At 47.0% G+C, this 27,317-nt stretch overlaps 1 protein-coding gene across 18 annotated transcripts in view; it reads right to left on the reverse strand.

Moving 5' to 3' along the window:
* The window catches only part of LOC100119465 (polypyrimidine tract-binding protein 1), a 455,850-nt gene that overhangs the window by 88,832 nt on the left and 339,701 nt on the right, over positions 1 to 27,317 (reverse strand). For all 18 annotated transcript variants that reach the window (XM_016988895.3, XM_031921112.2, XM_032595739.1 and 15 more), the window contains one exon: positions 20,653 to 20,757. In XM_016988895.3, coding sequence (XP_016844384.1) covers positions 20,653 to 20,703 — 51 coding nt within the window. In that variant the 5' untranslated portion in view covers positions 20,704 to 20,757. The remainder of the gene's footprint in view (positions 1 to 20,652; positions 20,758 to 27,317) is intronic.

Here is a 27,317-nt window from a genome sequence, read left to right on the forward strand (position 1 = left end):
GACGTCGCTGCTGCTGTCGAGGACTCGCTGGTATTCATATTTTACAATCGTGATGTGCCTTGCGGCGTTCGTTAAATATTGAAATCAAATAACGAAACGAAAGTCGCGATTCATATTTAACGAGTATCCGTTATAAACTCGTTCGTTCTTGTTCGCGAGCGGCGAATCAAATATAACTTCATTAGCGTCGAGAATTATTTATAAATCAGAAGGTCAATTTTGCATTAAAGCATCGCATGTGTGCACACGACGCTGGCCCGAGGCTACACGCGTGTGACGGAGTGCTTACGGGCGTCCGCGCGCGTAGAGAAAATGCACGTTCCGCTATATAGTAAGAGCGGGGGATATGAGCCACATGCTTCGCGCTGCTGCTGGTCTGCATTTTTACGAGTTTAGCGCGCTGGCTGAATTATTAGGAAGGCGAGCGCGCAACCTTTTTTTTCGGTCTGCGCAAGCAACACACTTTGCCGCTTCTCTTTCGCGGCAAGCGGCGCCGCATCTTCGTTAAGGACGTTTTTATTATCCGAGCTTGCGCACGAGCGAGGTTTATTAGTCGCTGCTTTGCGTTTCAAGCTGGTGTAACGCGACGGGTCGTTCTTTAGCGAATGGATTCAGCCATGGGATTTTCTCTCAGCACGACCCGAATGCGAAGAATAAATTAAGAATGGAAAATCGTTTGACACTTTCGCATCCCACAGAGACAGCGAAAATCCGCGAGCATTCGCTTCGCCGAGACATCATTAAAAAAAAGTGCAGAGAAAAGAAGAAGCGAAACACGCGAGAGCAAGTTCCACACCGTATAGAACAGAGCGGAGCATGTCTCCGCGCTCGCAGACGACGCCGAAAAAAGAGGAGCGCGCAAAAGAACGAGCAAAGCAAATACCGCCATTAACCGGGCGCGCCGCGCTCCTTTTTTCGTGCTCTACCTCCTCTTTCTCTCGTGACTCGTGGGTTTAATCTTGCCGAGTGAACTGTGTCAACAATGGAAATCGGATTAGCGAGGCGAGTTGGCGTGCTGTATCGCGCCGCCATCGGCTCGTCTTTCCCTCTCTCCCACTCCTTCCGGCTGCTCACCCTTTCCCGAGGCAACAGACGAGATTTTCGACTCGCAATGATGCTCGACTGATACCGCGCGCGGTAATGGCAGCGGCACTGATTTCACGCCAATGAATTGGATATCGGCTGCGTAAATATTTGAATTCTTGCTTGGCTCTTGGATATTTTAAATCGCTGCGCATTCTTGACTAGCTCTTGGGAAGTTGGAATTGCGAATTAGGCTTGGCAAACACTGATCAAAAATATAAGCCACAAGCTCTCCGGCATACTAGTTCAGTCCTCGCCGTGAACAATCAATTCAAGTTTGTTCCCTCAGCTATACAACTGAAGCGAATCCCAACAATGACCAGTTCCGGCAGGAGCAGCAACACTCGTAGTTACATCGCGGCGAAAAGCCATTGCTGACCCACAGCCAGCCACAACAAACACAATCGCCAGTCTGACGCTCGCAGTGGCAAAACTTTCCGTTTCCGTCCACGTCTCTCATTCTTCCGTTCGCGCGCTGTTCTGTTGAGGCGGCGGCGGCCACACCGTTCAATGGAAAGTTTCGCAGTTGCCGCCTTTTTCCGCCGCCGCCGCCGCTCAACAGGTCACACAAAAAGAGGGCTACAGTGTCGCACGTACGCGCGTCTGACCCAAGCGGCTGTTACTACTGTAGCGGAACACGAAAGTGGATGTACGTGCTGGAACGCGCGCGACGAGGGGGAGTTTTTTGCGAAGAGGAAGCTTTTTTTCGTCCGAGCACTTACTGCCGCTACACAGAGAGACGCGGAGGATGCACGCACGATCGAGCATTACTACGCGAGAGTTCTCGCCGCGCCGAGCTGCTGGTTTATTCGGGAAAGTGCCAGAAGATGGATTGAGCTGACCTTGTTTGCAGAGTCGTTTTCCGTTATTTTGAATTCGAAATCACGTGCTATATTCTGATACGTATACTTTATTGTGTAGAAGTGTTTTAAAGGTCGTTATTTTATTTTCAATTTCCCTCGATCCGAATCAAGCACACTTCAAAGGGACGCCGCCGACGACGACGGTCGGAAGAGCGAATGTTCCAAGTAAAACTCTCGACCTTTCCGGGCTTCTCCATCCAATAAGTTCTCGGATCATTGATCGCCGAGCTCCGGAACATTAGCAGCCGCGGCACAGGAGAGAGAGAGAGAGAGAGAGAGAGAGAGAGAGAGAGAGAGAGAGAGAGAGAGAGAAAGAGGAAGAAATCAGGTGGAATAGCACAGCAACGCTATACAAGACGAATGTGCAAGCCAGCCCGCTTCTCTCTCTCGAATGGTCAACGTTGCCCTTTTTCGCGCTGGCGATAATTGATGAAACGTCAGAAGAAAAAAAAACCTTCGCGGCTGGTTACACTCCCCGAATCAAACGTGACGAAGGGCTTTGATTTTTTTCCCCGCCCGAGGAATGCGAATTCTGTGCGTTGGCTGCGTGCGAAACGTGATGTATAATCCGGCAGGAAAAATATTACATTACATGCTCGAGAAAAATGACGTCGCTAGAAGTATGAAGAAAGATCGACTTTCGGCTAGTCGAAATAGAACGAGTGGGCGTGTGGACGACGGCGTATAAGGGATCGTACATTTAAACTTGGGACGTAAATCAAAGGCGGATGACAGGGATGAGATTCGCGCGCGCGAGCTTTTCGCGAGACATTTTCGAGGGGGTTGCGCGGCGGGAAGCAACAGGCGTCAGTGTCTCCATTAGAATTCCAAGTACCGCGAAGCGTAACCTCTATTGAAACTCTTCTCCTGCAATCCTCTGCTCCCACTTCTCGCTCTCCTTATAGTCGTCATCGGACGATGCGCAACTTTGTTCGCTCGAACTCGCGCCAACGATCGACTAGTTCGGCTTTCTTTTGATCTCATCTATTATGTCTATCGCCTAGTCCACACTGTTGAATGCAGTATTATTGCGAAACTCACGTATTTCCCATACACGCATTCGCAAGCTAAGGCAAATGGAAAAACCGCGTCGACGCGATAAGCGCACTCTCCGAAGAAAGGACTCATTACTTGCGCTAATTAATATTGAAATTGCGTCGCTCTTTTACGACATCTCTCTCTCTCTCTCTCTCTCTCTCTCTCTCTCTCTCTCTCCTTTTCCCTCCGCGCATTCTCTTTGGCCCCGTCGTTTTTTCTCCACCTCGAGAGAGAGCATGCAACTCAATATCCTCCCGCCTTCGTTCGTTCTCGTTTCCTTTTCGTTTCCGCCCACTCTCGGCCCTTTTCGCCCGCTCGACCGACCTCCCGCGCTCTTTTCTCCGCGCGTGCAATTTCGCTTCTTTTTCTCTCGAGCTTCGACTTTTTGTGTATGGAGAGAAAGAAGAGAGACAACTGCTGCTGTGTGTAAGACACGATTGCACGCGCGTCATATTGCGCGAGAGATGGAGCTTTCACGTGGCCGCCGCCAGCGCGATGTTTATTTTGCTTCCTCTGCGGTCTCCATTATCCTCGAGCGAGTGTATTGTTTATACACTTGTGTACAAACGATCGGAGCAATTATGTTTTTCTTTCCCGCTAACGGGTAGATACACGGCGCTTTTGTTTAGACTCGCGGAAAACGATATCGAACTGATGGGGTAGTATATACGAAGTTGTTTCAACGCACAGTTTACACTACAATAACTCGATAGCGTCAGAGTAAAGCCTCGATTTCGATTGTTATTCAAACTCAAAGAAAAACGTCGCACTACGCATACACACCGATACACGGAATTTTAACGAGACTTAGAAGCAATTTTCCTCCTTGCAAAATATTATGCGTGAATAACTATTCTCTCCATGTAAAACAGTGAAAATTTTCACTATTTATGCAGTGACCATTTCATTGCATACCAGTTGCATACTTTTCACTGTATAAATTAGCGCATATGCACTATCAATCAGTGAAATTTCACTATTTTACACGGAGAGAGTAGCCCATCTTTCTGCTCATCTCACTCGTTTCTATAAAGGTACACCAAATTCTAACTCTATCTCTCTCCCTCGTTCCCATAGCGTCGGTAATGGCATATCAGCAGCGCCGCGACGCGGGAATTATCGGCAAAACGTCAATACGCATTACCCACACCTTCCTCTCCTTCCCCGATTTCTCTCGGCAGCAGCCAAGCCCCTTCGACTCGTCGCGATCTAACCCCCTCGGAGCCGGCTCCTCGCATTTTATATCCGACTCCGGCAAAAGAACGATCTACGTCACCTTGAATTTCCCTTTCTCGCACCTCTCGCCTATTTACCGCTGAAGCAAATGACGCCCGATGCTTTTTTTACTACTAGACTAGAACGGCTTCTTTGCCGTGTGTACATAGAGTCGAGGCGAAAAAAAAGTAAAGCGCGTGTCGACGTCGACCTACTTCGGAGGATCGAAATCAAAGCTCGAAAAATTGGCGGAATCCGAGAACCTGACGAAATATCAGCTGCTGCTTGCATCTTTGGTATAGAGCGAAGGTTCTTGAGGACTTTGTTTCTAGGTGGAGGTGGTTCGAGAGTTTTCAGCATCAAACGCATTCGGGGTAAGACTTTTTCACACTACGCGGATCCGGATCCGATATCGCGGTCTTCATTAGTACGCCGCACTGCGATTTACTCGTTGGCTATATCGAAGCGTAAAACGTGGAATATTTTTCGCGGAAGAATCGTTACATAAAACTTTGATACCGCTGGCTTTATTAAACCGGTATCACACCGGCACGAAAATATTCGATTCAAAACTTCCTAAACATTCGACCGAACAACGCAAATCACAGCGAAGACGTACAACGCGACGACTGCGAACAGTATAATTAAACTGCGAAAAGTAGTAATTAAAATAGCTAACGATACATCAACATGCGACGCATACACCCGAGCTTTTCCCAATAACAAAACTGCTGAACCCATATCACTTGTTTTTACTTTTTTTACGATCGGCAGAGGCATGTATCGGTAACTAAAATTTATTTAAAACGACGTTTCGCGCGAGAACGGATCACCACTACACCGCGCGACCGACGACCACGTCAATCATCGCTGCGCTGTACGGCGCCGCAGCAAAACGTATATTAATCGAGGTTTCGCGCGCGTCGAGTTGCGCGCGGCATCTGGCGCTTTTCTAAAATAAAAGCAGCGGGTTATATACGAACGAGGAAGAAGAGCAGGAATCCGTATCACGTGAATTTATCACACTTCCTACACGGTGTATAATATTTGTACAGAAAACAATTTTTTGAATTCTCGCAAAATCCTGAAACTTTTGTTAGACACCAAAGTTTGCACGACGTTTTTTGTCAGATCACACTCGCGAGCACGGAACAAAAAAAATATGCCCGAGCGCGTTAGCTAGGACTTAAACGGGAAAATACCTCAAAAACTTAAAATGCCAAACGCAACCTCGGAAAATTTCCGGCCGAGAGCAACGCGCGAGAGTGTGTGTACTAGCACACCCCCAGACACCCCTAAAAAAGGCGCATAACGTCCACACGCAGGGCAGAACGACCCGCGTCGTCGCACACGCGCGCAACATATAAAAGAGGCGAATAAAACAAAAAAAAAAGGTTTCGCTGGGCGCTGCTGGAAAATCAAGCGGAAAAAAGAGAAAGAGGCAGAGGCAGTAGCAGCAGCAGCGCGAGGCGAGTATAATGACCGAGCATATAAAAGGATATTAAAGCAGGGAAAAAGCTCGCGTATAAATACATACGGCTGCGCGCCGCCCGCGAGCCTCGTAAAAAGCCGCACCGCGAGTCCCTCTTTCTCTCTCTCTCTCTCTCTCTCTCTCTCTCTCTCTCTCTCTCTCTCTCTCTCTCTCTCTCTCTCTCTCTCTCTCTCTCTCTTCCAGCTAGCCGTGCGCTTATACGCGCTTATATATATGTGACACGCACGTGCGAGCTCGTATATATACCCACACATACAGCGCAGAGGGCAGGACTTTAAATGGACAGTCGTTAAATCGGCATCGCGTTAAGCAAATGCAGTTAAAATGGGCCTCGCGTCGTTACAGAAATCCAGAAGGCCGCGCGTATTTAAGGGGGTTGCTCGGCCGAAAGCCCGCTCGTAGCTCGATGTTTCCATTAACTGTGCCAAGCGAGCTTCGATCGCTTGATACATTTATGATGCCCGGCGAGTCCTCGCACAGCAGCTGGATTCGTTAATGCCGCGCGGCTTTCACGACGCGCGGCGCACTGTATATACAATACACTATTGCAGCGGCACATGCGAAATGGAGCGTAATTCTGTAAGGCGTCGTTGAGTTTTCGAATATGTGTTTTTGTTCTCTGTGTATATCGCATAAATCGCGCACGATGTCGCGCGTTATTTTTCAGCTGTTCATCGAGCGAGTACATCTCGATTAAACTGACGTACACACGGTTTCCGGCGATATCTCTGACAGATAACGACTGCTGAAATATACAACGGGACGTGGTGCAGGGACATGTAGCTTCCTGCCTTCAATATATCATTAGTTCGAACTATGCCGTTTAAAATTTAATTAACGAGAGATTCGCGCGCGAGATTAATGTGGAAATTTCGACAGCTGCTTCGAAATTTATTCACGGACACGATTTTGATATCACCTCTGCTAATTTATTTGTACAAATATACCGGATTATTAACTCGCGCGGCATCGCGAACGGCTGCTTTGAAACTTTTTCTTTTACAAACGATCGAATAACTTTGTCAACTATATAAGCTGTGGACGCAAAACTTTCGCTGGAACGAGCGAGAAAGCTCAGGAAGGAGCAGTAGCCAAGTTTACCACGTCGATCGAGATTAGTCGATGACAGATAGAGCGAGAAAGATAGATAGAAAGAAAGTAAGAGAAAAAAGCCGAGAAGGAGAGAGAAGTGGCTAGAGAACGACGTCGCAATTGGTTAATGCGACTTTCCGCGTTTACCCGCGGGACTTGTCGACCCTCCGAGGAGAATCTTTTTCCCCGTTTTCTTACTCTATACTCTCTCTCTCTCTCTCTCTCTCTCTCTCTCTCTCTCTCTCTCTCTCTCTCTCTCTCTCTCTCTCTCTCTCTCTCTCTCTCTCTCACTCACTGACTCGCCTCCGCTCTCTCGTCTATCCCCGGTCCCAGGACCACCATTTTTCTCGATAATTCGACGCATTGGGTTTCCCTTTATTTAATTTCGAGGCTTTCGCGCCGTGGCACCATGATACTTTGACGTTCTTCTTTTCCTCTCTCACTTCGCGCCACAGGCTTGATCTTATTTCCCCTCGGTAAATCTCGCGCGCGCGAGCGTCTTTCGTTAGGCTTGATTTTTTCCTCGCGTCACCGCGGCGACGAGTCGCCCAGTGGGCCCCTATTCATTTCTTGCGGCGCGTCGGCGGCGGTGCTGTGTCGGCTGTCAGAAAGCTTTTCTCGGTAATGATTTTGATGAATCGTCGCGCGTGTGGTATCGCGTCAACATTTTTCGGTAGATGAATATTTACGCCGCGTATAAAGGATAGATAAAAAAGTGAATTCGGCCCCGCACTGCACTGCGCGAATCAATTCGATTAAGTGATCTGGTAGAACAGCGGCTTTTTTCAATGATTTCTATTTCGTATTTTGAAGTGTTGCGTATCGATAGGAAAATCTGTTTGCTTTTTAAATTGAGATATTGAAAAAATACGTATGATTAATTAAACGTAGGTTATATACATCCGTGTAAAAAGCACATTTGCCTGGCGATCCGTACAGCTGGCCTTAATTAGCTATTGCGCTCTGTCAGTGGGATTTTTTTCGCAAAAGCAAAACCAACCCAAATGAACCCCCGAACCTCATACGCAAATTCACAAAAGCAAAGGCTCTCGCGCAACTTTTGAGGAGAGTAATCCCTCTAAAACAAAAAACTGCGCAGACGACATGATAAATCACAAAAGCACGAAGATACGCCGGCGTGACGTTCTGCCACACAGCGACGTATGTATAAAACGAAGCGTCAGCAGATTCACTCGAGCGATACATTTCGCAATAATTCCTCATATTCCGTGTGGCTTTGAGAGCCGTGGGCTAGAAGGATATATGCTTCAAGGCCGTTGACAAAGGTCGAGAGGTATACATGCGAGGGTGCGGGACAAAGAATTTTCATAATAATCCGGTATTGATTCTGCCTTCTGAAGAACGGTTGAATTATCTAGTGGCTGATCTTAAAAATAACGACGAGAGATAATTGATTTTTATAATTAAACCGCTATGACTTTAAATGTAGACCGAAGTATTTGTGTCGTTCCGCTTCGAAGGGTAGACGAGATCGAGATCGAATGGATTTACGATGATCCAATTAATCGAAATAAACTTCACAATCACATTGAACCCGCAGTGAGATTTCAGTAATTCTCAAAGGTAAAATGTATTAATCCATCTATACGAGTAGACAGGGGCAAGAGGCAGAGCTGTAACGAATGCATATGCATTCGATCGACGTCCAAATATCTCCATGGCCGCACGTACACCTGCTTAAAACGTGACGAAACGAGCGCGACATCGGAGGCTGACCGGTCAGTGCAGACAAGCTTCATCAATAACCGACGGACGGTCCGGCCCTGTCTCTCTCTCACTCGGTGCTCTATACACCACCTTCGCCTCCCGCGTAAAGCCAATGAGACCAGGCGAGGCTCGATTTATTGAGCTGCTGTCAAGCTTACGTGTGGCCGAGCAATTTTTCATATAAGTCGCGTGCATGAGCTTCCGCGCGTACTTGTAAACGGGGCTGCTGCCGCTCTATACAGATACGAGGATACACGAGTCGCGTGATGCTGGGAATACGCCGTACGAGTCGTCTAGATGATTGACAGCGATGCGCTCGCTGGATTCGGTGATACCGGATGCTGAATGAATTAACCGATGGCATAAGGTGGTTAATCCAACTTGGGAGCGGTATACTTGCAGGACTGCTACTTCTCACTTTCTTCTCAAACGTACTTTCGTATCAGACACACACGTGGTTTGCAATTAATCTTACCACCCGCCGAGTAAACGTATTGGTTTCAAACTCACCTGAAACAGAGAGAAAATTCTCACATAAGACTACTATAAAACAAAATCAAAATGGAAATAAATTTAATCTTCATTACGCGTCATGGCCCTATAACCATCATCAGCATCTACTTTTCCGAAATCGGCTCAAGTAAATAACTTCCTAATTGCAGGTAAAATCTCAGCGCTACAATTCGCACGGCCGCCGACAAATTTAGTGGTTGGAAGCTAGGTCGCCCTCCTCGAGAGAAGCGGCAGCGGCACGCATACATTGAATTATCCATCGTATAAATTCTGCGGCCCGTGTTAGGTGCGCGAAAGAAGAAGAAGCTGCCGCCACAGTTTTGACAACGAGCCACGCTGGCTTCCGTGCAGAGAGATTCTCTCGTTATACTCGCCGGCAGTCTGTTACGCGCGAATTCATCATCCGGGCTCTGGGCGAGAGGCTTTTGCGATTTTTGGAAAACTCACACAGTGTCTGACTTAATGATGTGGGAGAGATAATGGTGCTGTTCCGGCTCGAGTTCTCGCTTGAGGTACTGTTTATTATTATGCGTTTGTTTGTTTTAAAGCATTCATCGAAAGCTGTCGATATTTATAACTTGGGTTAATCAGAACAACATCTGTTCGATATATTATTCGTTATTATTACTCGCGTGAGTTCGCGCGGATTCATATTAATTTAGCTCAATTAATCGGCGAATCGTATGAAATTTTTTGAATAATGAAAACGCACGATGATGCATTATGGAAATGCGTCGTCCATTAATTACGGAATTATATAAACATTCTCGTTTTTTTAAGCGACCGTAGCGAATATAATTAGGAATTACGTTGGCTACCGAGAATTTTTAATGCACTGCTTGATATGCATTAAAGTTAAATGTATTTATCGTTGAATGCGGTATAATCAACTTAACCATGCATTTCATTTTGTTTATATACCTATCCATTTTAATTTTACAGATTTAACTCTTTTAAATGCGAAAAATAACAACTGATGAGATCAACGACAAATCATGCCCAACTTAATGAAGTCCTTTCGCGATTCGCACTTTCGTCGTTTCTGCAATCCCCTCGCGTGAGCGCACTGCCCTCTTTTCAATGGATAACACGAACATAGAAAGCCAAAAGAAGGAAAAAAATTGTAAGAAGGTGGCTCCTGATGCTACTCGTCGTCTGACAAGGTGGCCTTTTACAGCGCATAAAAGGAGGCCGTGGCATGCCGTGTACGTCCCGTAAAAGCTGTCTCGACTTTACGGCGCTGCTAATCCGGAAAATAAGATCCCGGCCCGGGCTTCAATGGATGAGCGAACGTCTCACATTTCCGGTTCCGCGCGCCTGATCAATTTTGCTTTTCTGCGTCTTATTTTGCCCGTGGCTTCCGCTTTTTCGTAATAAAGTTCTATTTATATAATCCGGCCAGGGCATTGTCGACTGCTTCGACGTAATATGGAATTAATTGCTCTTCGGACAAAGAACCTGAGCACCTGATGCATCCTTTTTGAAAGACTGGATTACGGTACAAAGGATATAGTACTTTTCATTGATCAGATCCGATGACCGGTCTTTTTATAGTTCTTTTGCAATGATTTTCATGGTCAATTTCAAATTTAACAATTAACTCGGACAAAGTCTCACTTCGGAGATAGACTCAGGACGTATCGAACGCAGTGGTGAGGTCAACGTACGGTCAGACGCGATAATCCATGAAGAAAACACGACGCAACAATGAAAACGCATCTGCCCTTGTAACATCTCGAGCATCTCCGCCAAACAACGCATCAGCTTTCACCCCTTTATATCCTCAACGCACACAACACGTGTTAGACAAGACAACTTCTCTCGGCGCGTGTTGTTGGTCCACCCGCGGACTTTTCCCCTTTCCCGCTGCTGTCCAATATATCCACAACAGCGCGCGCGCGAGCTTCTCGAAAAGCCGCAACAAAAGCCTCGGAAGGTAAGCTGCTGGCCCGAGAAACTATTAGTTTTGGGATTAGGACAACGCGTTCGTTAAGTGTGACGGACGCAGGCATGCGACTGTCGATTTGATCGACGTCCCCCTTTTCCCTCACTCGGATACCCGAATACTTCGAGAGGGTGGACTAGTCAAGCACTCGTCACAATATAAAGGCCAAGAGAGAGCTGAGCGAGCGAGCGAACGAAAGTTGGCCTCGATAATTGAATTTGTCTGAGAGACGCCGCTACAGAGCTTCTTAACGACCTCTTAATGTCTCTTTCTCTCTTTCACTTTGCCGGCGAAACAAGTGGGCGTGAAAAAAGCTTGGAGTGGAGACACAGAGGAAAGGGTATTTACAGAGGGCCGAGCTTTTCTTTCGAAGGACGACTCGAATTCAAAAACAGCACGGCGGACGCGGAATCTTGAGATGTTACGGGAAGCTCTCTTCGCATTGAGTCATCAGCGTCGTTGAACGAAATTGCTCTCCCGCTATTAGTATAAAATTAATCCAGCATGAAAGGTCTCTCTCATGAGCGACGCCGACTAAAATAAAAAAAAAAGCAGAAGAAGCAATCGACTCTCCGCGGGTATCATTGGCGGATAATGGCCCGGAAAAACGGCCAGCAGAGGAGCAAAGTCGAGCAAGATCTCTCCAGCTCGACGTCGCTGTGGAAGAAAGGACGACGCGTACGTTTGCGGACAAAGGGCCGCTTGTCCAGCTAATAAAGCGGACGCTCGGCGAAAGAGAGAGAGAGAGAGAGAGAGAGAGATCGAAATGCCCTTTTATGCGCCGGAAATTCAGCGGAGAATTTTCCAGAAGCCATCGCGGGCCCGTATTATGTCGTAGGAGAAGCTACATACAGAGCGAAACGAGAGAAGAGGAAGCTAAAAAATTCGAGGAAAGAGAGAAGCGAGAGAGGATCTCTTGCTCCTCGAGAATCTTATCGGTTCGTAATGCGGTTGCGTACCTTTTGCGTTTTCTTTTCGAGAAGACGAGCTGAGAGAGGAGGAGGTCGAAAAGGGCTTCTGAATTTCGCGGAAAAATGATGCGGCGACGAGAGTGCAGGAGCCGTATCAAAAGGAATTTTATAAGATATTTGTCGAGGATGCTCTCTGAGAAAGATATTAACGTTCTAAGGCACGGCTCGTTGTACGGAATTCAGGAGGATTCGCATATTGTTCTCCCTATGCTTTTCTCTTTATTGTCTCGTGCACTGCTCTGTGCGTGTTTTGCTGCGGCTCTCTATTTTCCTCGGGATTATCGATCTCTATTAAATGCTGATCCCCGAGTGAGCTTTTCGATGTTTTTCCATATTCAAATGACTAAGAGCATTTACGCGGAAAAATGGATTTTCGCATTAACCGCGAGGATAATAGAACCACAAAAGCACTTCTCAGCAGCAAGCAGATAACAGCTGATATCATGAATGCAAAAGCGCATCAGCGTTTACAGCGCACGAAGACTTAAAAACGACTCCGTCACCGTTACGCGCCGTTTCCCCCTGTAATACCGTCACGAAACCTGAGGGGCAAACAGATAAATAGCCGGAGCGTTGATCGCATTCATCGTAACGCAGTAGGCAGCCCGTGATAAATAAGAAGCCATTAGCCGCGGTATAACGCATCGACACCTTCCGCTGGCGCTGCTGCTGAGAAAAAAAATCGCTCCGTCTCTCTCGGTCCGGATGATCTATGCATCGCTTCTCTCGCAATGATGGACAAATAGAATACGCCCGGGGGATATGAAAAATAAAGCGGGGGCGGATAAAAAGTCACGGAGAGTAGTGCAGACGCGCGCGAGCGTATCCTAAATCCGTATCACGTGCACTACAGAGAGAGAGAGAGAGAGAAGGATTTCACCCTCGTTCGATCGATCTCGTTTTCTAGCGACTCTCATTTCTTTCCCCGCCCAGGCGGCTCAAAGAGAATAAACGAAAACGAGCAGCATCTCGGAATATTTATGGAAGCCGCGATGCAGCACGCAGGTGCGCATTGCGCGCTTCTCGCGCTTTCGAAGGACGAGTCAGCGCGATGATTTATGCGTCCGAGACGAGCTTGAAAAAAGAGAGAGTTTTGTGCATAGGCGGCCTGCGGATTCGTGCGCGCTGCAGCAGCTGTCTGCTTTTTTTTCTTTTTTTCCATCTGCTCGCAGCGCCTCCGGAGGACGTTGATTGACCTCTTTCACGCTGCCGTGTGGTAAATAATTTTTTTCGTCGAGCGCTGAATCTCTTGCGTCGTCGTCGTGTTGCGTGTATTTCAAGTGCGAAATTCAGCCGAGCGTTAGCGTTATTTCGGCGCGCGAATATGAATGCCTGGATTAACAGCTAGGCTCGAATGCACAGAGCAACGACGAGCTCTTGGTACATCGATACGGCAACATTCATCCCAGCCACGCCCAAACACGCTAATAAAGGGCATTTCAAACGCGAGCAACAATGCTGCAGAGACGAGCCGGTTGCAGGTTCCCAAAAGCAACAACTTAATAATTCGACCAGAACTCACCTTTACCATCATCCGAGAGGCTCTATTCGACGGGAATTACGTAAGCTCGTGTGGCGAGAGAAATGACCGCCGCGTAACCGGCCCCGCAGCGGCTCGAATTAGGCACGGGAAATTAAGCGACGAGGATAAGAAACAAGAGAGAAAAAAACGTGGAAACAAAAGTATACCAGGTAAAAAGGTCGCGCGCGCGAGAGAGGGTTGGATGAAAATGAGGGGAGAGTGAAATTCGCGCGGCTGAAGCTCGTCTTTGTCTGACGTCACGTTTTCGTCCGCAACGTGTGGTCGGTCGTTATACGACTCGCGGTGTGGCGGTGCGGTGCTGCAAAAGCTTCGAGGGAGGAGTAGCTCCGACGCGTCCGGTTACAAAGCTTCAAGCTGGAATACACGTGTCTAATTCTTTGTTTTACTCTCTCTCTCTCTCTCTCTCTCTCTCTCTCTCTCTCTCTCTCTCTCTCTCTCTCTCAGCTCTCTCAGCTCTCTGCCAACTTCACATGAGTACACAAAGTCCTGCTCTGCTTTGCTTATTTTTCTCTGCACTCTTACTGCCGCACGCTGCCTTCGGGACTATTTTTTTGTAGTTTGTTGCATGCGCTATTCTGCAACCTTCAACGTGATATAATATTCACTGGAGGCTGCAACTTCCTACAACGCTTTTTTCCTGCTTCAACGTCTGTCGCTGACACATAACCTGCAAACACGCACGGCTTCTCTCCTCGATGCACGGCGTCTCTTTTTCCCTCTAAGTGATCCACGTGGAGCCACCTGTTGGACAGACGGATCACTACCAACAAACACAGTAAGTTATCGACAGAGACATAACATCGTCTAAAATGAGCGGAATTGGCGAGAAAAATGCCGAAACGCCAGTTACGTGTGCTCACTGTAACAAAGCAGCCAGGGGAAAAATGAGGACCTGTGAGTTGTGCAACGAGCATTTCCACACCACTTGCGTCGCTCTACGGTCCATAATGGTGGGAGATGCTCCCACACTCGCCTGTGCTGCCTGTGCAGGTGAATACGCCGTCGTCACGCCCAAGATCACGCAGACGAGGGCGAAATCGGCGGCAGCGACAGCAGCAACGGCAAACACATCCGCCAAGGGCACGCCTGTAACAGGTGTGTCCAAGAAGAATAAGTCTGCGCCTTTATCTCTTGCCGGCTCCAGAATCCAGTCGCCTGCAAGAACACAGGCGACGTCCATCGAGGGGTCTCTCGAAGGACATCTTCGCGGCACTGGACGACATCAGGAGGGTCCGAAATGAGGCCCTTGAGGCACAAAACACCGTGTCTGAAATGGTCTCACGAATCGAGAAGAGACTTGGCACCCTAGAAAAACGCCTCAAAGCCCTTGACGACTTGCCTGTGCTCAAGACTCGGCTAAGCAATGTCGAGTCCTCCATCTCTGAGCTGCAGGCACAATACCAAGAACTGTCGTCAAGGAGCTCCGCAGAGCAGCAGAACAACAGCATTGCTCCGGCCTCGAAGGAGATCAACAACCTCCGCAGCGAGCTGGCTGAGATCAAGAGGAGCTAGGAGCGCTCTGCGGACAATGTGGTGGTGATCACCGGCCTGGCCTATACCCAGGAGACGTCACTGCAACTCCTGGCTTTCTCCGTCCTGGCTGCACTGGGTTCCACGGTCCTGAAGCGGGACGTGGCAGCCGTCAGGATCATGGGGAGACTTGGCGCAAAGAACATCAATGCGCTAGGTGACAGCAGACTCCCAGCTCTAGCTGTCACTCTCTCTTCCAGTGCGCTGGCCCGCTCCATCATAGTGGCCAAAGCCAGGAAACGCAAGCTTCACACTAGTGAATTGGATGATGCACTACTGGAGGAAGCGAGAGCTCTCTGCCCAGACCACCAGGAATTCATCAACATCAATGAGCTGCTTCCTCCAGACATCCACAAGCTGCGAGTCAAGGCCAGGCTGGAAGCAAATAAGAGAAGGGGATGCCGCTCTTTCGTGAGGGACGGCAGGATCTTCATCCGTTCTGGCGAGGACAACGAACAGGCCACCATCATCACTACAGATGATGATCTTGAAGCTTTTTTAGCCCGCACGCCGCCAACAGCCAACACGGACACCACACACTAAAACACATACACATCATCCCACCAAAACCACCATCTAAAACATTAAACTCATCCACATCTACTTCTAAAGCGTGTCTGTCTGGGGGCCTAAGGGTCTGTCATTTCAATGCGAATTCCCTTACGGGTCACATTGAGATGATCAGGTTCTTCTTGTCCACTCGTCCCCCCTTCCACGTAATAGCTGTAACTGAGACCTGGCTAAGCGACAAGATATCGTCCATCCCTTCACTGGACGACTACACTCTGTACAGACGGGACAGAAACAGGAACGGTGGATGTGTGGCCCTCTACATTCATCACTCATTGACAGCTAGTATTATTTCGTCATATGACGGTGAATGGTCGGGCAAACCAGGTAAGCCGGAGTATCTTTTCTGTGAAATCACAGCTAAGGGAATATCGCCCATCTTCGTGAGGGTTGTGTATCGCCCTCCTCATTCTCCCTTTATCCAGGGATCTAATTTCATTGAACAACTAACAACACATATGCACAATTACTCCACGAAGGTCATCATGGGAGACTTTAATACAGACCAGCTTTCCTCGTCTGAAGACGCCAATTTCATCAGGGCTTTCATCGACGAAAACTCCCTTACTTCTGTGCCATATGGTGCAACCCATCACAGACAGGACTCTGACACCTGACTCGACCTATGCTTAATCGATGAGCAGGATCGCCTGCTCTCATATTGGAAGACAGACACTCCTTTCATCAACGGACATGACCTTATCACAGCCACACTCGACGTACAGATTCCACGCCACGTACCTGCTACATACACCTACAGAAACTACAAAGGACTTTGTGCTGAGAAGCTATGGGACTTCCTTAGCGCATGTGACTGGTCATCTTTCACCACGCCATCACTTGACGAATGCATTACCATCCTTAACGACAACATCACGAAAGCCATAAATCATCTCGCCCCATTAAAGACTGTGACACCTGGACGTAAGCGTCACCCGTGGTTCACCGCGGCTCTTCGTGACCTTTTAACTGAAAGGAATAGACTCTACAAGCGCTTTCGCAGAAGTCGACTACCTTGGGATCTATACTTTTATAGAATCGTAAGGGACGACGCTCATAGACAGGTCGAGGAGGCCAGGCTGAATTACTATTATTCACGCTTGTCTACTCTGACCGACGTTGCAGAGATATGGAGAGAGCTTGAAAATCTTGGTATTACTACCTCTAAATCTTCTCCACCTGCTCGGTTCTCTCCAGATGCTCTCAACAAACACTTTAGTTCCATCTCAAATGATCCTCAAGCTCCATCTGTTGTATCTGCGAACCCTTGAGAGTCTAGACCTCCCTGAACATTTCATCTTCAGGGCTATCACAGAGTCGGACGTGTTGGCTGCAGTATCACACTTCAATACCCAGGCCAGGGGAAGCGATGGTATCCCACAGGTTGTAATCTCCAAAGCATTGCCAATACTCGCTCCTTTACTTTGTCAAATTTTCAACCTGTCTTTGAGCGAGGCACGCTTTCCTTCCGCCTGGAAGTCATCGCTCGTAAGAGCATTAAACAAGATCAACTCTCCAACAGCTGTAACAGACTACCGTCCGACCTCTCTACTTTGTTTCCTATCCAAGGCGCTGGAGTGGCTGGTGCACAATCAAATCTCTGAATACCTTGAAACAAGACTTTATCTTGACAACTTCCAAACTGGTTTTCGCACTGGCCACAGCACGCAGTCCGGCTTAATTAAGCTGACTGATGATGTCAGGCTTGGGATAGACAGGAAGAAGGTCACTCTTCTACTTCTATTTGATTTTAGCAAGGCGTTTGATACGGTGTGTCACGTCAGGCTTTTCGGAAAGCTATCCTCCTTCGGCTTCTCCAAGCAGGTTATCCGCTGGCTTGCATCTTACCTCTCGGGAAGAGAACAGGCCGTCATTGGTGACAACAATGAGATCTCTACCTTTCTACCACTAAACACCGGTGTCCCCAGGGGTCAGTTTTAGGCCCCTTGTTGTTCTCGTTGTACATTAATGATATTGGTTTTTGCCTAGATTCAGATGTGTCCCATCTAATCTACGCGGATGACCTGCAGATCTACAGCCAATGCTATCTCGAGGAGCTTGACTCCTGTTGTCAGGATGAGCGCTAACGCCGAGAGGATAATGGATTTGGCTGCGCTGAATAGACTTAAACTAAATGTAACTAAAACTAAGGCTATCGTCCTGGGTTCCCCCTACTATATAAACGCTCTACCTTCTACTGCTAACACCTATATAAATATAGGGGGAGCCCAGGTCAACTTTGAATCATCGGTGCGCAACCTGGGGCTGGTGCTTGACTCCAAACTTACGTGGAAAGAGCACGTTACACAAATTTGTAAACGTGCTCACTTTAATGTACCGTCTCTATTTTTTTCGGAAAAGCACTAGCCTTAGATTGCGCCAACATTTAGTGCAAGCACTCCTGTTTCCCCTCATTGACTATTGCTTACTTGCTTACTGCGACCTGACTCAGGAACTTGACTTAAAACTGCAGAGGCTTGTCAATACGGGGATCCGTTATATCTACGGTGTGAGAAGCACATATCCCCGTACAGGCGTGTGCTGCAATGGCTTAACACCGCCGGACGTAGGAAATACTTCATGGCCTGTTTTCTAAGAAAAATGTTCAACACCTCAATACCTACTTATCTATTAGCCTATTTTGATTTTCACGTCGCGCTCAGGCCTATGAGGGGTGAGGTGACTCCACTGGACATCCCGTCCTTCAAGACGGAGACGCTGAAGAATTCATTTTTCATCAGCGCCTCCTACCTCTGGAATAGCCTTCCATCTCATCTTCGCAACACACTATCCATATCACACTTTAAACAAGCAGCTAAAAATTACTTCTTCAATCTGGAAAACACATAAACATCACACAAACATACATACATTCTCATTCATCTCATTTCACTTCATTCCATTTCACACTCTTCACACGCACTAGCACCCTTACACAAAATTTTTATTCTTTTTATAATATACTATAATTGTATATGTACAACACAATGTACAACAATAAAAAAAACAATTAAATCTCTCTCTCTCTCTCTCTCTCTCTCTCTCATTTCTGGACACAGCAGTATATTATGTCGCGATACAAGCCAGTTTATTTTCCACGATTCTACTTATAAAATGTAAATAAAATCGTCGCGCAGTACTTGCTTCCTCTGTTTTTCTAGCTCTGCAAGCTCCACCGCTGGTAAACACTGCAGCGCACAAGTCGCGATAAAAGCAAGGGTAAACCCGAGGGATGGGGTAGAAAAACACATTGGCTAGATGGGACTCATCCGCTGGCAGTGAAGGGGCTGAAATGTCCTAAGGACAATTTGGACAACGCAGCGCCGGCTCTGAATGACGTCGAGCGTTCTTCACGGTCTGCCGTTGTCTTGAACGATGAAGGGCTCTCGCGCTCTGCCCTTCGCATTCCTTGGGCTTTTTATTCGCCCCCTTGAAAACGAGCCTTTCTTCGATTCGGGTAAATTCGAAGGCGTAACGTATTCACCCTTCGAGAAGCGGGATATTATTGAAATTCGGCGTGAGAATTGTTTGGTATCATTAGCCTCATTTTTTGCTTGGCATCTTCGAAATACTTGTCAGTTTAATGAGTCTGCATTCTGTAAAAATTTCCATATAAATGAACACTGATTGTATATACCAGATCGAGAATATCGAATATCGCACAAGGACAAGTGCGGGTCAGGCCATAGAGCGCTCTCTCTCTTATCATTAGGTATGATTAACGACGTGAGCAACGTGCATCGAAACCTTCGCAGCGAAAACAAATTTTCTCTAAAAAGGAAAAACCCTCTCGAATCGACCTCCACGCGTTCTCTTTTCACGGGGAGAGCTCTTTTCTGTTTATGCATTCCGCGCCCGCATAAATGCATATGTATTTTTCATATTCGAGAGCAGAGCGCGCCGAGTGTGAAAGAGACGGATGCACTCGATTGCGCGGCACGGCGCGAGCGCGGAAAACTTTTCAGCCGATGATCAGATTTCAATGAGGCGACGCCGCGGCAAACGGGGTCAGTGAGTTCGAACCGCTCCTCTCTCTCTCTCCCTACGCTGTGTGTACGTGTGTTCCCGCGCGCTGAATTTCGACCGATAATGCGGAGGCGACGTTGAGCAAATACAGCGACGGACGTGGCGTCAAGGTGAGAAATGTTCACTCGTGTATATGAAGGAATGAATGCCTGCTTTCATTTGGCGATACGAGAGGAGAGGCTTGCCCGATAAGGTTTGTTTTTTTGCAGCCTTTTCGTGTATCGAGTATATTGACTTTTGGTACGCGGTTTTTGCTTTGGTTTTCGCAGTGATGTGTGCGCGGGTATACTATTTCAAGGGTTCTATCGAGTTTTATTGACGAATCTGTTACAATGCGCGACTTTGACTTTTTGAAACAGAGAGCTGGAAATTTTCCAATTTGAAAAACCCACTCGTGCTATTCGTTTCGATTTCTTTATTGAGATACTCTCCCAACAACTTCAATTACTGAGGGAACAAAGCGGGTCCATTACAATATAATCATTGAAATTTATAATATTCGATATCAGCCTGGCGGAACAGAATTTTTCGTACTTTTCAGAATGCCAGCGCTTTCCCTCATCGCCAAGCCGGTTATAACGTCCCTAATGGTTCTCTCGTTCTGCGGAATGCAGAAGACTTAATTTCTGGGACAAGATGAGACACTCGTATTCTCTCTCTCTCTCTCTCTCTCTCTCTCTCTCTCTCTCTCTCTCTCTCTCTCTCTCTCTCTCTCTCTCTCTCTCTCTCTCTCTCTCTCTCCCTCTCTCTCGCTCTCGTTCTGCCGAGCTTGAATCGATCGAACTCCCAGCCCCCCCCCCCCGTTTCATTTCACAGCCACGGCAGACTTCTTCTCTTTGCGCTTGGAAAGCGATGCCGGTGCGATGCGCACGCGTGCTTATTTCCCTATTTTTTGCGTGTATTATGCAAATCAGTAGACGACAATTTTTTCGAGTTTGTAATACACGTGGAGCTGATTAAATAAAGTTGGCTGAAAATTGTATTGTGTACCTGTGAGATTTTACAGATGAAATGTACTGTGAGAAAGTTTGTAATCGACTTACCTTCTTCGCGTCGTTGTTATTGTCAGCTGCGTGATGTGGCTGGGGACTCATCGCTGCGCCATTACTGACTGCGCCACTCTGCGACAAAAGCTCGTCGCTTCCCCTCTGAAACAGATGAGGAAAAGGCACAATGTTAAAAATTATTTCCACTGAGAACAAAAAATCGCAGCTATAATCTCTCCGATCTTTAATTCAATTCATCTATACTCAATCCCTATATAATATACGTACAAAAAAAAATTGAAAGACGCGACGCGCGTTAAAAATGCCTCGTCTCAGCTTTTCGTCATCCGCCGACGCAAAGAAAGTATCAGCCAGGCACCAGAAAAAGAAAGCGTAGTAGTAGGGGGCTAAATCTCGAGAAATCGCCCGAGAAAATATACCGCGTAATCCGCATAAAAGCTGTATCCCGTAGAAAGAGCGGCATGAGCCGGCCGTCCCATCCAGCGATTGCGAAGAGCTAGAATGGTTGATCAAAGAACGTAAAATCCGAAGCGGCGAAGGCGGAGGAGAGATCGCGGAAGAAAGAGTGAGCACTATACTTGCGCTCCGGACTTGAAAAGAGAGGAGAAGGAGGAGGAGGAGCAGTAGACGAGAGGTCGAGTGACACAAGAAGCGAGAGCGAGCTTCCTGTAAGGAAGCTTGCTCGCATAAAAGGGGAAAACCCGCGCGCGCGACGAAGAGGACGCCGACCGTAAAGCAACGACTCTCCGGCCGCTGCCACGGGGGTAGCAGTAGTTAACTGAATATGGCGACTGTCGTCGTCGTCTGCCTGAACGAGAAAGAAAGAGAGAGAGAGAAGGAGAGCTTAGTAAGGGACGGCGTGCGCCCGAGTTATTAAACATGGCCCGAAGGATTAAAGCACAAAGAGATCCGTTTACGAGACGAGTTCCGGACGACTGCTCTTTCTCGCTCTCTTTCCAGTGCGGCTGTATGAAAGGCGCACGACGTTCCTTGTAATAAGTCGCCGATTCGAGAGCTGGTTCGGACGCGCGCGCGCGCGAGAGAGAGAGAGAGAGATAGAGAGAGAGAGAGAGAGAGAGAGAGAGAGAGAGAGAGAGAGAGAGAGAGGGACGAAGTAAGTGGATTTGTCGACATAGTTGCCGCTTTAAACGACGCTTTAATGGACTGCATTAATAAAATAATAATAACGCCGGTTTGCGAGAGAGACGACTTGAGTGCAAGAGTATGAAATGATTTACTTCCGGAAACATATGATCATCCTCCAAAAGGGTTGTGGCCGTCATCGTTTTGCGTTTAAAGAAGATTGGTGGACAAAATCATTTACTGGTGGGTTCAAGTTGGAGTACCGTCGTCTACACATTTTTCTGCCACTTTGTATCTCGTTGCACGTAATAAAAGAATACACGGCAAGAGTAACGTCCTTGAGAGAAACAGACAGCAAAATAGACGCAGGCAGTTATAGCATGATCGACTCCAAGTGACACCCAACAACAAGGCAGTTTTAGCAAAGCCAGTGGCGGAACATCGCTTTATCTAGGCTCGGCGCGTAGACCCAGCTAAGGAAAATAGAAAAACGCCTATGCGCCTCCTATCTTCTCTGACCAGATACTATCCAAGTCGACAAGATCAAACGGCTGCATGACGGTTACGGCTGATTCCACATAGGTACTTATATTATCACTAGCGTGGCCGAACTAATTTATCTGCGTATGGCTATTATTTTATTTTATTCCGAAAGGTTATCGCAATAAAGGCCTAATCATTTTTCATTTTGAGCAACTCTTATTTTCTCAGGAGTATAACGATATTGAAAAAACGAAAGTTTGAGCTATTCGTTATCGTTACAAACTAGAAAGAAATAACACAGCTGTACAAGCGCACAAGTATGACAGTCTACTTCCATGATTGTCGTCAACAATTGCTTCTTCGAGTTTAGCAACAACTGACGGAAACGTAATAAGACGACAAAATCAGCGAGGCGAAGCGAAAAAAGCGGAGAAGAAGAAAAAGCAGCAGCAAAGAAAACAGATGAAAAAACGTCTATCCAGCCGTTGTCGAGCTTAAGCGTTCGTCTCGCTGCAAACCGCGACAAGTGAAACAGAAACTCGCTTCTTTTTCCCTAGGATTTACCGAGGCCTTGGTCGACTCGTCGCTCTGCACTGTGGATGGTCGAGCCACACCGCAAGCGAGAGCGGAAAAAAAGAGAACCGAAGTAGAAGGAGAGGGTTGAAGAAGGATGACGCGCAACGTCTGCCGCTACTGCTGCTGCTGCTGCATCTCGGTGTCAGAAGTGGGATGCGGCTATACACGAGGCGCTGGGCAGAGGTGGAAAAAAGGACAAACCGAGTCCATAATCCATACGTCCGCGAGAAATAAATAATACACGAGAGCGCTCGGATGTTGGATGGCGGATAAAACTGCGCCCTGGATATATCCTCCGCATCAGAAAATACAAGGGAACTGACCGCTCAACGGCTCACGCTTTTCTATCCTCCGACGACGGCGACCTCGAAAATAAAAAGAGACAAGTGCAGCCGCCTTTTACCCTCCGACGTTTGAGTGGAGTGCAAGCAGCATTGCCTCTTGACCGTTTTCCTTTGGAACCTCAAGGAGCGAGAGGGGGATAGATGCTGTCCGCGTAATGACGCAGGAGAAGAGCCGGACCTCACGTGTTAAACGAGTGGAAGGCATTCTCAGGATGCCTGATAAATGAATTGAATATTCCAAAGGGATTCGTAACGCCTTTCGTCGCGATTATCATATTCGTACACGGGTTACGTGCACGTGAGCAAAGCGAAGCTTGCCCGAGGAGAGGTTACCTGCCCCTCATTAGCGAACAAGTATTGAACTGCCAGTTCATTAACTGCCGGAGTCTCTGGCATAATGATCCGTTTCCTTCTCTCCTATAATCGAGGAACAGCGATGTACATCTCTCCACTGAACGTACACGCATCTCCACCTGTACATACGGTTTCGGTCGTAGCGCCCAAGTTTTGAGAGACCCGCTGCAGACCTCACACGCGTTATTATTACTGTATATTTAACTCGCAATCAAGACGTTGTTGGGAAGTCGATACGCAGAGTGCTTAGGGGTACGAAGACAGTAGCACACCGCCGCGGCTGAAGCACGCGATAATGAGGCTGATCAGCAGGTTCCGCTACTAATTAATACCTAAGAGATGTGTAAGACGAAACGAAGCTTCAAGCGAGGGATGTATCGACACGCGTATACCGCGCCGAGAGCAGTATCACTTTACATAAATCCCAAGCGGTAATAATAATCAAACGAGTGCAGTATCCGCGATTTTATTTTAATAATCATCGCGCGAATACTGCGAAGAGAATTGGAAGAATTCAAATGAAGGGGTAAATCTTCTTCGGGAATATGAAGCTGCGCATGAGAAATACCCGCTCTCTTATTACGTAGTAATCCTTGATATAGTTATTTCCCTGGAAGCACCTACCGGCTTAATATGCAAAATATGCGGGGAAGCTTAATATCAAGGGTATTTTTTTGACTTACTCCGCAAAAATGAATTCCCCGGATGCGACAAACTGGAGAATATCTAGAATTGCAAAGTCTGCGGAAAAACTTTGTGGACGGTATTGCGCGCACTACTACTTCCACACCTGAAGCTCTCCGGGACGGGGATCAGAATTTCAAATTTATTTCAATCAAAATAAAAGGCTGCTTCCGGAGAGGAGTATACATCAGTTTCCCTTCCGCATCGATCTAGTATTTTATTAGGTCTGGGACTTCCGAGATCTTATCTGTAATGAAGTTACAATAGATAGAAAATTGAAATAACATCTACAGGCGCAAAACGATGTACGTCGTCGTACATATGTGCGGCACAAAACAACGCTGCAGCAACGCAGGAGTATAGGAAAAATAAAACGCGCCTAGAAAATCGGGGCGGGTGTATTCGCGGAGATCGAGATTCTTGTAACCGTCGAAGCCAGAATGAGAAAGAGAAAACAGACTGGGGAAAAACAATGGCGCATGTCCGCTCCAAATAACCCGATAGCGCTCGCTCGCGCGCCGCGCAATCGCGACGAGAGCGAAATTCCACCGCTGGTACTGCTGGAATATCTCGAGCTGCAGACTCTCGCGAGCGCAGCCGTAAATAATGGATTTATTTTTCAAAACAACTCGTTCGTCATTTCGGGGATGCGATTGTAAATAGAAACTCCGCGAACGCGGCTGATCCTGCGTGGATACGATGTATGGAGGACTTATGTTTTTACAATGATGCTGGGGGGACCTGATTTTTATCTATCGTCGCCTATACTCGCTCCGTTATTGTAAGAGATTGGAACGTGGAATGATTGTATGCGATCCAGTATAATGTATATTATAACGAAATTATGGTCTCACATTTATTCGGTATTGAATAATTAAATAGCACATACACGTCAAGTTTTGTTGTACGATGACGAAAAATGTTCGTAATACCATCAGCGGATCAATTATATCCGAGCATGCACGCATAACATACACTAGTAGTCAATACAAATTAGCGATTCGTAAATTAGCTTTTTCCCTGCAAATACACGGGATTCGATTAAATGTTGTACGTAATTGAATGGCTCCCCACCAAGCGGTCATTATGTCAGCCCAGGGGCGATGCAGCGCCGGCGTTGTTGCACCCCACGGCTGCTGCGGTGTACAGACCATAGTGGCGAAAGTTCGCTCGGGAGAAAGGAATCAAAAATAAAAATATCGAGCAGCATCAGCGCTGATACGTTTCTGTTTGAAGGAAACTCTATGGTTTACTGCGTTTTAAATTTATTTTTTTCTCCCTCTTAAATCAACATCAGCAGTGTAGGCGGATAGTGGAAATAATTTAATACGGCGAGTCATGCGAAATATTGCGTAATTAAAATCATGTTTCTGCGCTGACTGCAGCTGGTTAGATAATGAGTAAAGAGCGCTCATTTATTACTTTGTTGATTACATGCACAAAAATGAATGTACTGTTATCAGTGTTTACGTTTTCATCATGAAAATCGAGCAAACGCAGTAAAACTGACCGGAAAATGTTTAAAAACGCATATTGCAAACATTCGCCAAGTTTATGAGTGAAACTAAGTAGAACTAATAATTATTTTCATACATTTGAGTGAAAGTAGAAAGTATGAAAAGACAGTTCGCGAATATCTAAAAAGAGTGCAACGCACTTCTATAACGAATGGACTTGATGCATATTAATCTATTTACTTAGCGCGCCGGCGGCTAAACAAAATTTATTCCGCTTATTGTTATTCTCACTTTCATTAGCTGAGCGAGAAGTTTATTCAGAGAAGGTAAGCAAGACAAATCCTGGCCATCCCTCATCTCTTCCGTCCCGCCAGTAAATTTTCAAATAAGACGTCGGTCTACTCTCGCGAGGGCAACTTTTGCAAAAGAAGGAGTGAAGAAAGAGGGAAAGAAAGAAGAGGGCGCGCGTTCCGTTTCTTTCACTTTGCACATACGAACTGCTGCTACGAGGCGGCAGTAGTAGCAGTAGCAGCAGCCGCGCAACTTCAAACTGATGTCTTTTCTCGCCAACCCCGACGATCCTTCGATAACTTCGTGCTTACGCGGTTACGCCATTCGACCTCATGAATTTCAAAACAACGCCAAACCGAACAGCGCATATATTGGCGAAAAGGGTATGGAACGACGCGTGGAAGCGGGAAGGAAAAGTGTCCATAAAAATGCTCGACTATGAGGCGGCGAGGGAGTTGGTATTAGTAAGGACTTTTCACGTATTTAGAGGTGTCAAATAACTATTTTTTCCACGTCTGTATGGTTAAGTTTCATTTATAATTTTGTTAAGTTTGGCATTCAACTGAATAAAAATAATGGTTCTTATTTATCGACAAAACTATACAGGTTTTCGAATTGCTACGGCACCTCCCACAGGTTTAGAGAAACGCAACATTTCCCAGCGGATGTATTTGCTAAGCTGCACAAAACGACTACGGTTAGTTGAAAATGCGAGTTACGAACAGTGAACGTAAGCAAATGCTGAATTTGAAAGTTGCCAAGAAATGCACAGCGGGACGTATTTAATAGCTCTGAATCGATAAAAAGCACGTTCTATGTAAAGAATTTCACGTGAACTTTAAAAGAAATCTTAGCATAAGGTGAATAACAGTAAATCTACTTCTAACAATGCGTTTTGCAGACTTTTTCAATGTTTCCAGGACATTCTCCGCGATACATGTGACAATTGCCTCAATTTTCATCTCGCACCCTTTGCGATAGATCCAGCTAGCGCTTTACCGGCGCTCTTTTCTATCTCTCGCGCGCAATAACGCGAAAAAGAAGCAAATAAAGCTTGGCAAAAAGGCATAAAAAATAAGAAAACTTCGCACTCGATGGAAGTGGAAGTCAAAAGCAAACCGAGAGGAGGAGCGTCGAGGCGCTGAAACGAGAGCAGATGGGGAGAAATAGTTGTAAAGATGCGCGGAGGTGGAGGCGGCAGGTCCCCCGAAGACGCGCAAAAGAGTCGGATATAAACTACCTCCCGCGCGCTGCAGCCGATCCAAGAGGAGGAGGCGAAAGAGAGAGATGGAAAGAAGTAAGTTCGCCTACACTCCAACGGCGGCAATCGCCGAGGTATAATTTACAGGGCGCCGGTTATGTAGTCATGATCCCAGGGACGCGTGAGAGAGAGGGGGGTAAGTGCTCTCGCTCGTTCCTATTCCACAGG

Source organism: Nasonia vitripennis, chromosome 1, assembly GCF_009193385.2.
Source record: "Nasonia vitripennis strain AsymCx chromosome 1, Nvit_psr_1.1, whole genome shotgun sequence".
Taxonomy (NCBI): Eukaryota; Metazoa; Arthropoda; class Insecta; order Hymenoptera; family Pteromalidae; genus Nasonia; species Nasonia vitripennis.